Genomic DNA, 13,321 nt, shown 5'->3' with positions numbered 1-13,321 from the left:
GATGCCCAGGCAGCCACGGCGCGGGGGCTTGGGTGTGGACATCTGGGAGAGAGTTGGGCCTCCGGGGGTGGGGGTGAGGATCCTCGGGACCCCTCGTCCCTAGAGGTGGAGAGAGAAGAGCAGGAGGCGGCGACGAAGGGCGAACGTCCCAGGCACCGGAACGCTGGCGGGACCTGCGCATGCGTAGGAGGAGACTTTGGCGTCGCCCGGCGTCGTCAAGGTAACCCTGATCCGCTGCAGCTGGCCATGGCCTCAGGGACTGGAGGGAGCTGGGGTCGTCCCCCCGCACAGACTGTAGCCCCGACGGTGAAGGCTGAGTCGGGGACCAGAGCCTGCCTTTACCTGGAAGGCCTTGGGGGCGGGGTGGAGGGGTGGGCTGACTTGGGGAGCTGTCCCTGGAGGGTCCGAACCCTGGAGGAGCGGGGGTGGGTGAGGAGAGCGACCCCAGCCAGAGAGGAAGAGACTTGACAGGGAGGCCATGGGCGCGCGGAGGGGAGAAGCTCCTGCGAGGTTAGGGAAGCGACTCACGGCGTGGGGAGCGAGGGGGGGGGTCCCCATCCCTTCCCCACCTAGCCTGACTGAGTCTCCCCCTCCCCCCCCCAGCCCTGGGTGACCATTCTGCAGCCCCTCCTGTGGGCCATCCCACCTCCGTCCCCACAGCCGAGCCCGAGCCGCATGAAGGAAGGTGAGACTCCGGGATCTCCCCACTTTGTACCCCACTCTGCCCGGCACATTCTCTGGGTGTCCTTGCTGCACCCCTCCTTCCCCCGCCCTCCCCCCGGAGCTGGGGTCGGGGCAAGGGCAGGGGGAGTTCTGGCGCGGGCCTGCTGAGCTCCCGTCCCCTAGACCTGCTGGAACTGATGATGCTGCAGAACGCGCAGACGCACCAGCTGCTTCTGAGTGGCCAGGTGGCAGCGGCGCTCAACCAGGGGCCTGCCTGGTCCGGCCCGCAGGTGCGTGGGCTGGAGCGGGGGGGGAGTGGGGGTGGGCTACCAGGGCTGCCCGCCTGCAAGGCCAGAGGTGGGCATCCATTTAGGGTTCCCCCCACCTTGAGAAAAAGGATCAGGCAACAGAGGAGCCAGAAGCCAGCCCCCATCTATCTGGCTAGGTCTGTTTGGCATCTGTTATGTGCCAGGCCCCCGTGTCAGCCTCCATGGAGTGGAGGTAGCGGGTCCCCAAATCCAGACCACTCAGGTCTTGTTTTCAAGGTTTCCCTGCAGTGCATCCCCCATCGGACTGCAGACCCAGGAGGGCAGGCACCATTGTACCCTGGGCCTGCAGTGTGCCTGATACTTATTAGGGGTTCAATTGCTATTTGTTGAACAAGTGAATGAATAAATGAATGACTATGAATACAAGGCAACTTTGGCTGTGACTGGCACAAAGTGTGAGGGCCACCTGGTTGGGGCATGAGGAACATCTCCTTGGAGGAGCAAGTGGCCTTAGAACCAGCCCTTGAAAGCCAGGTAGGATTCTGATGCTTGCAGGAGGTGAGGGGTGTGTCCACCATCTAGGTGGGCAGGGGCAGAACCAGGAGACAGAATGGGGGAAATCCTGTGTATATGTGGAGGGGGGTGGTGGAGGGGGGAGGTGATGGGTGCATGGGAGGGGGAGGAGCTCTAAGGCCGAGCCTTATTCAGCCAGCAATGGGCAGCCTGAGACGTCCGGAGGGGTGACAGCTGGGTGGTGAGAGGATGCCTATCAGCTTGGAGGGAGCGGAGAGAGATTCACGGAGGGGCCGGTCAGAGGAGTCGAGGCAGAGGGAGACCCTGAGCAGCTGCTGCCACCCCTTCACCCCCAGGCCCTCAGGGGGCCCTTGGGAGGAGAGCCCTACCTCAACAAGTGGGGCATAAGCGGGTCCAGGGACTGGGGGTTGAGACAGGCTGGGACCTGGGACCCTTTGCTGCGGTGCTGCAGTGCTTGCACCTGGACAAACGTCTCTTCGAGCCGCAGAATACAAAGGAAATGAGACTAAAAATAACGGCACGCATGCGCAGTTGGGGCAATTATGAACAATAAGATACAAAAAGGCCACAAATCAGCTGCCATTTCTGAGGTGCAAAAGTAGGGTACTGCGCGTGATTCCTGCACCCAGCACCACCAAGAGGGTGGGCGGACCACCTAAGCCGCCCCTCCAGCCCAACCCACCAATCGGTCCCTCCCCTCTCCCCATGTAAGGAACCAGCCCACGCTCCTTGGGGAGCAAGCAAGGGCACCTGTTTCTTGTTCTCGCTCCCTCGGGCAGCATGAGTCCCAGTGAATTCCCAGCCTGAATTCCTTGGCTGGCTTCTTATCAATTTCTATTGATTAAAGAGTCCAAGAACCCTGTATCCGTAACGGGGTGAGGCCAGGGGCAGCTTGCTGGACTCCTGGCCCCAGCTCTGGAGTCATACCTGGATTTCTCCAGTCCCTGCTTGGCCTTATTAGCTGGGTGACCTTAGAAAAGTTACTTAACCTCTGAGCCTCGGTTTTTCCCATCCGCAAAATAAGGAATGAATGTCTCCAAAGAGCCTTGCTTGTATGTAGTAAATGCCCAATAAACAGTAGCTATTTTGTGCTGGGTATCTGGAGAAATAATTTGGAGGAATGGAGGAGTGGCGGCAGGGAGAGCCTGATCCTGTATCCTCTCCCCTCCCCTCTTGCACAATCCCCAGGTCTACCTGGAGGGTCAACAGGAGGCGGCGGCGTATGAAGAGGAGGAGGAGACGGAAGCCCAGGAGGAGGGGCCTTTGGTGTTCCACCACCACTACCTGCCCTGCCTGATGCCTGCTCTGGGCCCCCTGCTCCCCTGGCCGGCCCCTCTCCTTTCCCCTCCCCTACCGCAGCCCCACTCGCAGCCCTTGGCCAGGGTTCAGCACCACCCTCCTACCTCTGGGAAAAGGGGGGCGTAAGTGAGGCCGGGAGTCTGGGTGCTGCTCAGGCCCTGCTCTGGGGCTGGGCTGGAAGAGCTGGCTAGGGGCCAGGCTGGGGTGGGGAAACTTGTGGGTGAAATTCCAGAGGCTACTGGGGCCTCTGACGGGGCTCTTTCTTTTCTCCTCCCCATCCCAGGAGAGCAGTGCCCCCGCCCCCACCCCCCAGCGCCACAGGGACTGTGGGTGTGGATGTACCCCCAGCTTCAGGTAGGGACCAGGTGGGTGGGCAGTGGGGCCCAGGCCTGGCGGTCGATCAGAGGCCAGGAAGGCCATGTGCCCTGGGGGGCTGAGGGCCCCCTACTGTCATGGCCGCGGACACCTGGCCTGTCCCCTTCCGGTTTCCTCCCTGGGCTCCACTGAGGCAGGAGGGAGTCACAATGAGGGTGCTGTCTCCCCCCAGACTACTATGATGCCGAGAGCCTTCCGTGAGGACAGACATCAGCCCCAGGACCCACGCCAGCTTCATCGCAGGGCTGGAAATATTCCCGGAGCCCCTGTGTGCCCCGCTACTGCTTTTCCAACCCTGCACCTATGCCTGGCAGCCCTTCTTACCCCCTCAGCCCCAAGTAGAGCCTCTCCCCGAGGTCAGTCAGTCCCCTCTCTACCCCACGGAGACCTTGAAGCAGTCTGATCTCTGCTTCAGGGTGAGAGCCCCTTAGAGCAGTGCCCAGGCCCTGGCGGTCACACGAAAGCCCAAGCCTGTCCCGGTGATTGCTGCCTGGGCTGGCAGAGGCCTGGGAACCAGAGCCCTCCCTCGACCTCCACTCCCCCACCCACCACCCCGGGGATGGCCAGCGCTGCGGCGTCTCGGGTTGGCCCAATAACGGAGCAGGAGGTAAGAGGCGAGGACTGCTTTTGTTGTCCGTGGCTCTCTGAAGGCCCAGAGTGATGGGGGAGGCCTGGCTGAGGAGATCCTGAAGCTGAGCCCTTGGGGCCCCCATGCTTAGCCCTGGAAGCTGGCTCTGTTGACAGAAAGGAAAGGTCAGAGCCATGCCCTGCTCTGACACGGAGGGCCTGCGGTCCCAGAGGGCCACGTGGGAACAGAGTGTCTCTCTGCCCCTCTGGGCCAGGGTGCATCTCCCCACCCTCCCTCAGTAGGAATGAGTCACTCAGTGTCCGATGAGGGTGGGCGTCTGGTGCCTGGGCTGGTCAGCATGGGGGCGCCCCAGGGCCTGGGCTCCCCGGGGCTCTGGAAGGCCCCCGTGAAGGAGAGGGTGGAGGGAGGCTGAGGGGACATTTGGAGACTGAAGTCCAGCCGGGCCTGGTGGCTCCCCTTCCTGACCATTCCCAGGAGGAGACACTGAAGCACAGGGTTAAGTCCAGGTGTTTGTATTCAGACTAGAAAAGGCAGGGTCCCTGAAGTCCTCTGCTACTTGGCATGGGCCTTCAGCCAGGGCTGAACCACAACCCTAAGGAGCCGTGCTGAGTTCCAGTGGCCGCCATGCTGGTGGCCACGCCGCTCACGTAGGCTATGCCCGGTAGGCCCACCTCAGCCTCCTCCAAGCAGCTTGCACCCTGTAGGTACCTGTCCGCCTCTGGTGCCACTGCTGGCCAAAGACAAAGCACAGCAGGACAGATGTCACAAACAAGAAGAGCAGCACTGACACGACCGTGATGATGATGACCGTCTGGTTGTCCTGTGCAGGCTCTGGGGAGGGAGAGGGCGGCGGTCTTAGAAGTCCTCTGGTCCCGGGTGCCAGGGCCAAAGGGGGAGTAGAGGTCCGCCCATCACCCGCCCACCCCTCGTCGTTCTGCAGTCACCCTGTGTTGCAGAGGTGAGTGGCAACTGGTATATCAACTAGAGGAAAGGTGGGCCGGGGTCCAGGCCACCAGCTGGGCCTCTGTGAGACCGTGAGGGCAGACGTCCCCCTGCCACCAGCTCCTGGCACAAGCACGTGGTTGCTGGACACCACAGCCTGGACAGTGGCGTGGTCCAGGCCGAGCCCCTCCTTGGGCAGAGCTGAGGGAGCTTCTACCAAACTCTCAGAAGACAGAGAACATCTAGGTCATCGAGAGTCACAGAACAGCAGGGGTCCAGGGGATCTTAAGGGTCAGTCAGGCTACACTTGTCATTGCAGAGAGGGGCCAAGGCCAGAGAGAGGAGCTTGACTTGGTTAAGGTCACCCAGCTTGTTCATGGCCAAGCAGCTAGCTGGGGTCCAAGCTGGCAACTTGGAGAGAGCTCCAGGGAACTCTTGGGATCAAGTTCCTGGGTGCCTCCCCCTGAGCTGGCAGAGAGTGGGGCAAAGGCGTTTTCCTCCCATGAGGGGCTGAAAGTGAACGCCCTCTCCTTCCCTCCTCCTCCGGGGGCTCCCCCTCACCATAGACGTCGAGCGCCTGGGGATCTGAGACGCTGTGAACGAGGTCCCCGCCGCGAGAGCGCAGGTCCATCTCAGCCCTGCAGGAGAAGTTGTGGCGGTCGTCTTCCCTGTGAGCCGTGGTGTTGTGGGTGACCATGGCCTCTTGGGGGGAAAGTGTTGTCCCCACAAAGGTCTGGTTGTATACGATCTCACTGCCACGGAGCAGGGTGACAGTGAGACCTTCGAGGGGTGCCACAGAGGGCACTCTGCACTGGATGGTGAACGATCTCCCTACAGCCACTAAAGTGGGCCATAACTTCAGCAGCACTTGCTTTGGAGGGTCTGAAGGAAAGAAGGAAGCGAGGTCTGGTCAGGATGGGGATGCAGTTCCAGCAGGCTCCACCCAGCCGGGACCATCCCCGTCACCACAGTGTTCTCAGGAAGTGGGCTGGGGCCTGGCTGCTCTAAAATGTAAAAAGAGGAAGGAGGAAGCAGTTCAGGGTGAAGGATGTACTGGGTGGTTGTTTTATGGACATGATTTCTGGAATGGACAAGAATGGAGGTAGCCTGGTGTCTACAAAGAAAAGGTCCAGAATCTGTACAGTCAACTAGAAAGATATAAAAGTTTTGGATCTGTCTCCTTCCTCTCCAAAAATTAAATACAAATTTCAAAAATTAAATGGTTGGATAATTATGTTGAGAGAGACTTCGAAGGGAGTACTCATTGGAACTGGACCATGAGTTGTGAGATTCTTCACTTCAGAGGTGGAGGCCGGAGTCAGACCTGCCTTGGTTCTTCAGGGTCGGGTTCTGAGCTACCTCTAGCCCTTAGCTATTAAACTCGGTGGTACCCTGGGTTCCTTTTTGAACTAGACTGCCTTGCCCCCATTACCCCAGGATAATATGTTAGATTTAGGACATCTTTCTATTCATTTGATCCACTGATGACAGTTTCGAGCGATACCCTTGGTGCCGAGCTGTTGAGAGAATCCCAGTCTATCCAAGGTCTCCGTGGCCTCTGGGCAGGTATGTGTGTGATGGTCACACATTTGCTAAGGGCCCTCGGGGAGATAAAACCACGCCTCAGCCTTCTCTCCGGGAGGCCAGTGGGCTACTGCAGGGGGTACCAGCCCTCCTGATGGGGCCCCCACTGCTTGTCATGGGATGCAGGGTGTTCTGGTGATGGGGCGCCACCAAGCTAGGAGGAGACTGTAGCACGGCATGGGAAACAACTTTTAGATTTGTCTAAACCTTGCTTGGATTGTCCTCCTCTGAGCAAACCTCAAAACCAGGGTTGCCAACAGGCTCAAGGAGGCCAGGGGAGGGTGTGAGAAGATTCTGAGCCCATGGCCTGGGTCCAGGAGCCCAGGGACGTGGGGGCCATAACAAGAGCACCCAGCAGCAGTAACAGAGCAGCTCTGCGTGCGTTCGGTAGACACAGGCTCTGGCCTAGGGGAGCAGGGCCCCGCGGCGCCGCACTCACAGAACACACTGATGTTCAGACTCCTGGACTCCTGCTTCCCGGAGCAGGTGAAATGGCAAATGACATCTGTGTCCTGGGAGATGTTGAAGACCTCATACAGCTTCCACTGAGCCTGTTCCTCCAGGAGAGTCTTGTGTAGGGTGGTCTCCAGACCACCGGCGTTGGGCTGCGTACAGGTGGTACTACAGTTAATCACCTGAGACTCCCCGGACTCCACCATCAGCTGCTCTGGCCACATGCGTACCTCGAACGCCTCCTCGCCAGACCCTGGAAGACCAGAAACACTAAGCAGCAGACGTCCCCGCTGCCCTGCCCAGTGGAGCTGCCCACGGTGGGCAGTCTGATAAGGGGTAGAGGTCCCCTCTGCTCCTCTCCCCTTGTTCAGACCTTATCGCCTTGGGTCTAGACCAAAGAGACTGCAACCCCCCTGCAGCTGTCTCCCTGCCTCTGGTTGCTGTTCCTCCAGCTCGTCGCCTCCAGACATGCCTCTTTCTCATGCACGTCTTCTATCTCCATGGAGAGGGATCTTATTTGACCTACGAGGCCCAGCCCAAATGTCCCCTCCTCCACGAAGGCCTCTCTGAAATGGAGGTGGACTGTGTCCTCTGAGCCCCCATGGCCATGGGTTCGACTCTTCCCTCCCTCCTTTCCTTTCTTCTGCAAATCCTTTTTGAACACCGGCTGTGTGCCAGGCACTGTTCTAGGCTCTGGGGATCCAGCAGGGACCAAAGCAGACCAAACCCTGCCCTTGCGGCGCTCACATTGCAGCGAAGGAGACGGACAATAATAAGTGAACTAGCCAGCTTGTCAGTTGGTGGTAAATGCCTAGGAAAGGAAATAGGGAGTGGGGTGGGGTTGCCGTGTTAAATAGTGTAGTCAGCACAGGCCTCACGGAAACACCGACATTTGAGCAAAGAATGAAGGAGGTGGGGGTGGGGGGGAGCCCGGCAGGCAGGTATCTGCGGAGGGGAGGGAACCGCCAGCGCAGAGACCCTGGGTGGGGAGGAGACCAGATGGCTGGAGCTCAGCGAGGAGGAAGGTGGGGGAGGCGAGGTCAGGAAGGTAATGGGACCACCTTGCAAATGACTCATACTCATGCTGACTCTCCCTTGGACGTTTTGGAGCTTCTAGAAGGCAAGGCCCAGATTTCGCATATTTCCCTTTGTGCTCAGCACAATACGCTGTGTGTGGCGCAGAGCCAAGAAGTGTTTCAGGCACGAAGTATTTCAGGCCTTCGGCGCTCACCTCCCACTCGGTGATGACCAGAAGGTCCTTGATCCCAGCCAGCTGGGCCCGTCCTGTGTCCTGTGCTCCTGCCACACCCATGGACCCCCACTTAGCCCTCAGCTAGTGGCATATAATGAAGGGGCAAAAGAGGGGCTTTGCAGGGAGAGAGAGCTGGATTTGAAACCTGAGTTTGCCAGGTACCAGCTGTGTGGCCTTGGGCAAAGTGCTTTCTCTCTCTGAGCCCCAGTTTCTCCATCTATCAAATGGGCTAGTAATCCCTTTCCTGCAGGGTTGTCGTGAAAGCACCTGGCAGGTTGTCCAAAACAGAGTGCTCAGCACACGGAGGCATTTTCCTTCACGGTCCCCTGGACTTCCTGGAAGGGGCTTCGTTTTCGCTTTCATGGTCGCCACAAGGCGATGCCCTCTGCTGCCCTCTGCTGACCCCTGGGCCACCTCTGAAGACTAGCTGGGGCGTGCCCTCACCTGCCCTTGAACCCCAGCCTCCCTTCACCTCCCCATTTAGTCTCCACAGCCTGCCACACCCACACACCATGAAGTTATGGGGTCTGGTTCCCAAAAGGCCAGGACCCCTACCCGCTGCCAGGGGTCATGGGGAAGCCAGGCTGGCACAGCATCCTGTACCCATGGCAGACGGCCTCTGTGTTCAAAGCCTCAGCGACTTCAGGATCAGGACCCCCTTCCCTGCCTGAAGGGGAGGGGCTCCTGGCTGGCAAGCATCCAGTCAGGATCCCCAGGCTCACCTGTGCAGCAGAGCAGGGCGAGAAAGGCCGAGAGCAGTCCCCAGCCACCAAAAGGGGACATCTCGAGTGGCGTCCACGGGCTCGCAGGGAACAGCCGAGAACCGCCTGGAGAGAGATGGAGGGCGCAGGTCAGGGAGTGGTGGCCCGGAGCCTCAGCCGGAACCCCCAGCCTTCTGTGAGCTGATGACCACATTTCCTCTCGTTATCTGAGTGGTCTTGGGGAGGCCACGTGGAAGGCTGGCTCCCAGGGTCCCAGGTCTATAAGAAGCCAGGCAGAGGAAGCTGGGAAGCAGCTGATAAGCCAGGCAGATGGGGGGAGCGCCGGGGGCACACGTGTGTGTGAGTGATGTGTGTGCACACGGGATTCCCGTGCGCTGTGTGTACACAGAGGACAGCGCTGCCTACAAGCCTCAGATCTGGGGAGCCCCAAATCCCACAGGGCACACTGTGGGAGTCCCCTCTGGGTAGGGATTTTCCAAGCTGGAAAGAGGGTTTGGGAGGCAATAGCTGGATGTTTACCTCCTTCCTCTGCCCCCTACCCTCCCCTGCTCTTAGATTTCTGGTGATACACACTGTCCCTGGGCACTTTCTTCTCTTTTTTTCTCAGCTAAATGTGATTTCAGATTACTAAGAGAAGGAGGAAGGAAAAGGAAACTAGCATTTAATTGACACCTATTCTTTGCTAGGGACTAAGTTAAGGTTTTAATACATTATCTCATTTAATTATCACACCAAATCTACAAATTTCGATTGTGCATCTGAGGAAATTGGGGCTCAGGTGAATTACGTGATAGAACTGAGGTGAGAATTTAGGAATGATGAGTAGTTGGTTGGATGATCAGTGGTTGCCAGGGATTAAAGGGAGGGAGGAGGGATGAATAGGCAGAGCACAGACGATTTTTAGGACAGGGAAACTACTCTGTATGATACTACAGTGGTGCATGTGTGTCATTATACATTTGTCCAAACCCATAGAACGTACAACACCAAGAGTGAACCCTAATGTAAACTATGGACTGTGGGCGATAATGATGTGTCCATGCAGGTTCATCAGTCATAACAAATGTCCCACTCGGTGGGGGGTGTTGGTAATGGGGGAGGCTGTGCGTGCACGAGGACAGGAGGTTTGTGGGAAATCTCTACCTTCCCCTAAGTTTTGCTGTGAACCTAAAACTGCTCTTAGAAAAAAAAAAGTCTACCAAAAAAAAAAAAAAAAAAAAGCTCAAACACACTACCTTGAAGGCAACCTTCTGGGTTAGAGTTCTTACCGACTATGGATTGTTGTTGAAAACGCAGGCTTTAAACTCAGTTCTTAGCAGGGTTTAGTGGAAGTCATGTACTCAGTCATTCCTAAATTCTCATCTCAGATTCAATTTTAAAAATATTTAAACAGAAAACGCAGTTCCGCATTGTTTACAAGACACATGTAATGATTAAGAGTATGGAATGGTTGAAAGTCAAAGAATGGAAAAAGATATACCAGGCAAAAGCTAACCAAAAGAAAGCCAGGAAAGGTCTATTCATATCAGACAAAGAGGACTTTTAAGACAAAAATATTGATATTTATTAGGGATAGAGTGAGTACCTAGATTAAAGGGTCAATTCATCAGGAAATTATAATAGTTCTAAACTTGTAAGCACTTAGTTTGAAGGAACTACAAAGAGATAAAACCAGCATCATAGCAAGAAATTTTAATACAACATCTCTCAATTATGAATAATGAAGCAGACAGAAAAATCAGTAAATGAATGGAAGAGCTGAAACATACAATGTAAAAGCTTGATCTGCACCTATAGAGAATACAAATTCATCAAAAAGATAAGTTTTAAGACCCCTATATATTTGGTAATTTAAAAACATACTCATCCATGGGTCAAAGAAAAAATCATAAATGACACATTTTAAAATTCTTAGATTTGAGTGATAATGAAAATATCATAGATTACAATTTGTTGGATGCATCAAAAGCGGTACTTAAAGGGAAATTTATAGTCTTGAATGCTTGTATTAGAAAAGTGTATGAAATAAGTATCCAATTTAAGTAAGAAGTCAAGAAGTTATAAAAAGAACAACAAAGTAAACCCAAAAGTAAACTCAGAAGAGAATAATAAAAAACAGAGATCAATAAAATAGAAAACAAAGATATGGTACACAAGATCAATAAAACCAAAAGTTAGTTCCTTGAAAAAAACCAGTAGAACAGGCAAATCTCTGCTGAAATTTACTTATAAACAAAGGAAAGCACAAATAAACATTATTAGGAATAAAAATAACTACATAACTACAAGATTAAAAAGAAGACTATACAAATAAACAATCTAACCTTACACCTAAAGGAACTAGAAAAAGAAGAACAGAACCCAAAGTTAGTAGAAGGTAAGAAATAATAAAGATCAGAGTAGAAATAAGTGAAATAGAGACTAAAAGCAAACAAACAAACAAAAAACAATAGGAAAGATCAGTGAAACTAAGAGCTGGTTCTTCAAAAAGATAAACAAAATTGATAAACCTTTAGCCAAACTCATCAGAACCAAAAGAGAAGTTACAAAAACACCACAGGCATAAAAAGGGTCATAAAAGATTACTATGAACAATTATAAACCAATACAATGGGCAACCTAGAAGAAATGGATAAATTCCTAGAAATGTTCAGTCTCCCAAGACTGAATCAGGAAGAAATAGAAAATATGAACAGACTTATTACCAGTAATGTAATTGAACCAGTAATAATAATTTTTAAAATCCCAATAAACAAAACCATAAAATTCCTAGAAGAAAACATAGGCGGCATGCTCTTTGGCATCGGTCTTAGCAATAATTTTTGGATATGTCTCCTCAGGCAAGGGAAGCAAAAATAAACAAATACATCAAACTAAAAAGCTTTTGCACAATGAAGGAAACTATCAACAAAACAAAAAGGCAGCCTGCTAAATGGGAGAAGATATTTGCAGATGTTATATCCAATTAGGGGTTAATAGTCAAAGTATACAAAGAATCATACAACTCAACATAAAAAAAAAAAAACCTGGGGCTTCCCTGGTGGCGCAGTGGTTGAGAATCTGCCTGCCAATGCAGGGGACACGAGTTTGAGCCCTGGTCTGGGAAGATCCCACATGCCGTGGAGCAACTAAGCCCATGAGCCACAACTACTGAGCCTGCACTCTAGAACCCGTGAGCCACAACTACTGAGCCCACGTGCCACAACTACTGAAGCCCGCTTGCAGCAACAAAGACCCAACGCAGCCAAAAATAAATAAATAAATAAATTTATTAAAAAAAAAAAAAACCCTATTAAAAAATGGGCAGAGGGGACTTTCCTGGTGGTCCAGTGGTTGAGACTCCACGCTCCCAATGCAGGGGGCCCAGGTTCAATCCCTGATCAGGGAACTAGATCCCACATGCCGCAACTAAAGATCCTGCATGCTGCAACTATGACCTGGCGCAGCCAAATAAATAAATTAATTAAAAAAAAAAAATGGGCAGAGAACCTGAAGAAACATTTTTCCAAAGAAGATATACAGATGGTCAACAGACATATGAAAAGATGCTCAACATCACTAATCATCCGGGAAATGCAAATCAAAAACACAATGAGATATCGCCTCACACCTGTCAGAATGGCTGTCATCAAAAAGACAACAAATAAAAAGCGTTGGCAAGGATGTGGAGAAAAGGGAACTCTTGTGTACTGTTGGTGGTGTTCACTGATAGATGCATGGATAAAGATGTGGTTGGTATATCTACACAATGGAGTATTATTCAGCCATAAAAAATGAAATCTTGCCATTAGCGACAACATGGATGGATCTAGAGGGTGTTATGCTAAATGAAGTGAGTCACACAGAGAAAGACAAATACTGTATGATCTCACTTATATGTGGAATCTAAAAAAAAAAACAAATGGGAATTCCCTGGCAGTCCAGTGGTTAGGGTTCTGAGCTTTCACTGCTGAGGGTGTGGGTTCGGTCCCTGGTCAGGGAACTAAGATCCTGCAAGCTGCGTGGCATGGCAAATAAAAAACAAAAATTACATCAACATAATAAAGGCCATATATGACAAACCCACAGCAAGCATCATACTCAATGGTGAAAAATTGAAAGAATTTCCACTAGGATCAGGAACAAGACAAGGATGTTCACTCCTGCAACTCTTATTCAACATAGTTTTGGAAGTCCTAGCCACAGCAATCAGAGAAGAAAAGAAGTAAAAGGAACACAAATTGGAAAAGAAGAAGTAAAACAGTCACTCTTTGCAGATGACATGATACTATACATAGAAAATCCTAAAGATGCCACCAGAAAACTACTAGAACTAATCAATGAGTTTGGTAAGATTGCAGGATACAAAATTAATGCACAGAAATCTCTGGCATTCCTATACACCAACAACAAAATATCAGAAAGAGAAATTAAGGAAACACTCCCCTTTACCATTGCAACAAAAAGAATAAAATACCTAGGAATAAACCTGCCTAAGGAGGCAAAAGACTTGTACTCAGAAAACTATAAAACACTGATGAAAGAAATCAAAGATGACATAAACAGATGGAGAAATATACCATGTTCTTGGATTGGAAGAATCAATACTGTGAAAATGACTGTACTACCCAAAGCAATCTACAGATTCAATGTAATCCCT

At 52.5% G+C, this 13,321-nt stretch overlaps 2 protein-coding genes across 2 annotated transcripts; one reads left to right on the top strand and one right to left on the bottom strand.

Moving 5' to 3' along the window:
* Positions 1–246: 246 nt before the first annotated feature.
* On the top strand, positions 247–3,341 carry PRR29 (proline rich 29). Its single transcript, XM_068531734.1, has 6 exons — positions 247–306; positions 604–685; positions 847–953; positions 2,655–2,887; positions 3,049–3,119; positions 3,313–3,341. The coding sequence occupies exons 1-6, from the start codon at positions 247–249 to the stop codon at positions 3,339–3,341; spliced, it is 582 nt and encodes a 193-aa protein (XP_068387835.1).
* Positions 3,342–3,948: 607 nt separating this feature from the next.
* ICAM2 (intercellular adhesion molecule 2) lies at positions 3,949–8,782 on the bottom strand. Its single transcript, XM_068530989.1, has 4 exons — positions 8,683–8,782; positions 6,695–6,961; positions 5,233–5,553; positions 3,949–4,560 (listed from the first exon to the last, which is right to left on the bottom strand). Exons 1-4 carry the CDS (start codon positions 8,741–8,743, stop codon positions 4,382–4,384), a joined length of 828 nt encoding a protein of 275 aa, XP_068387090.1. The 5' UTR covers positions 8,744–8,782; the 3' UTR covers positions 3,949–4,381.
* Between the last annotated feature and the right edge of the window lie 4,539 nt (positions 8,783–13,321).

This window comes from Eschrichtius robustus, chromosome 20, assembly GCF_028021215.1.
Source record: "Eschrichtius robustus isolate mEscRob2 chromosome 20, mEscRob2.pri, whole genome shotgun sequence".
In the NCBI taxonomy this organism is placed as follows: domain Eukaryota; kingdom Metazoa; phylum Chordata; class Mammalia; order Artiodactyla; family Eschrichtiidae; genus Eschrichtius; species Eschrichtius robustus.
The sequence above is the reverse complement of the archived record's forward strand: the minus strand, read 5'-3'. Positions and strand labels throughout refer to the sequence as shown.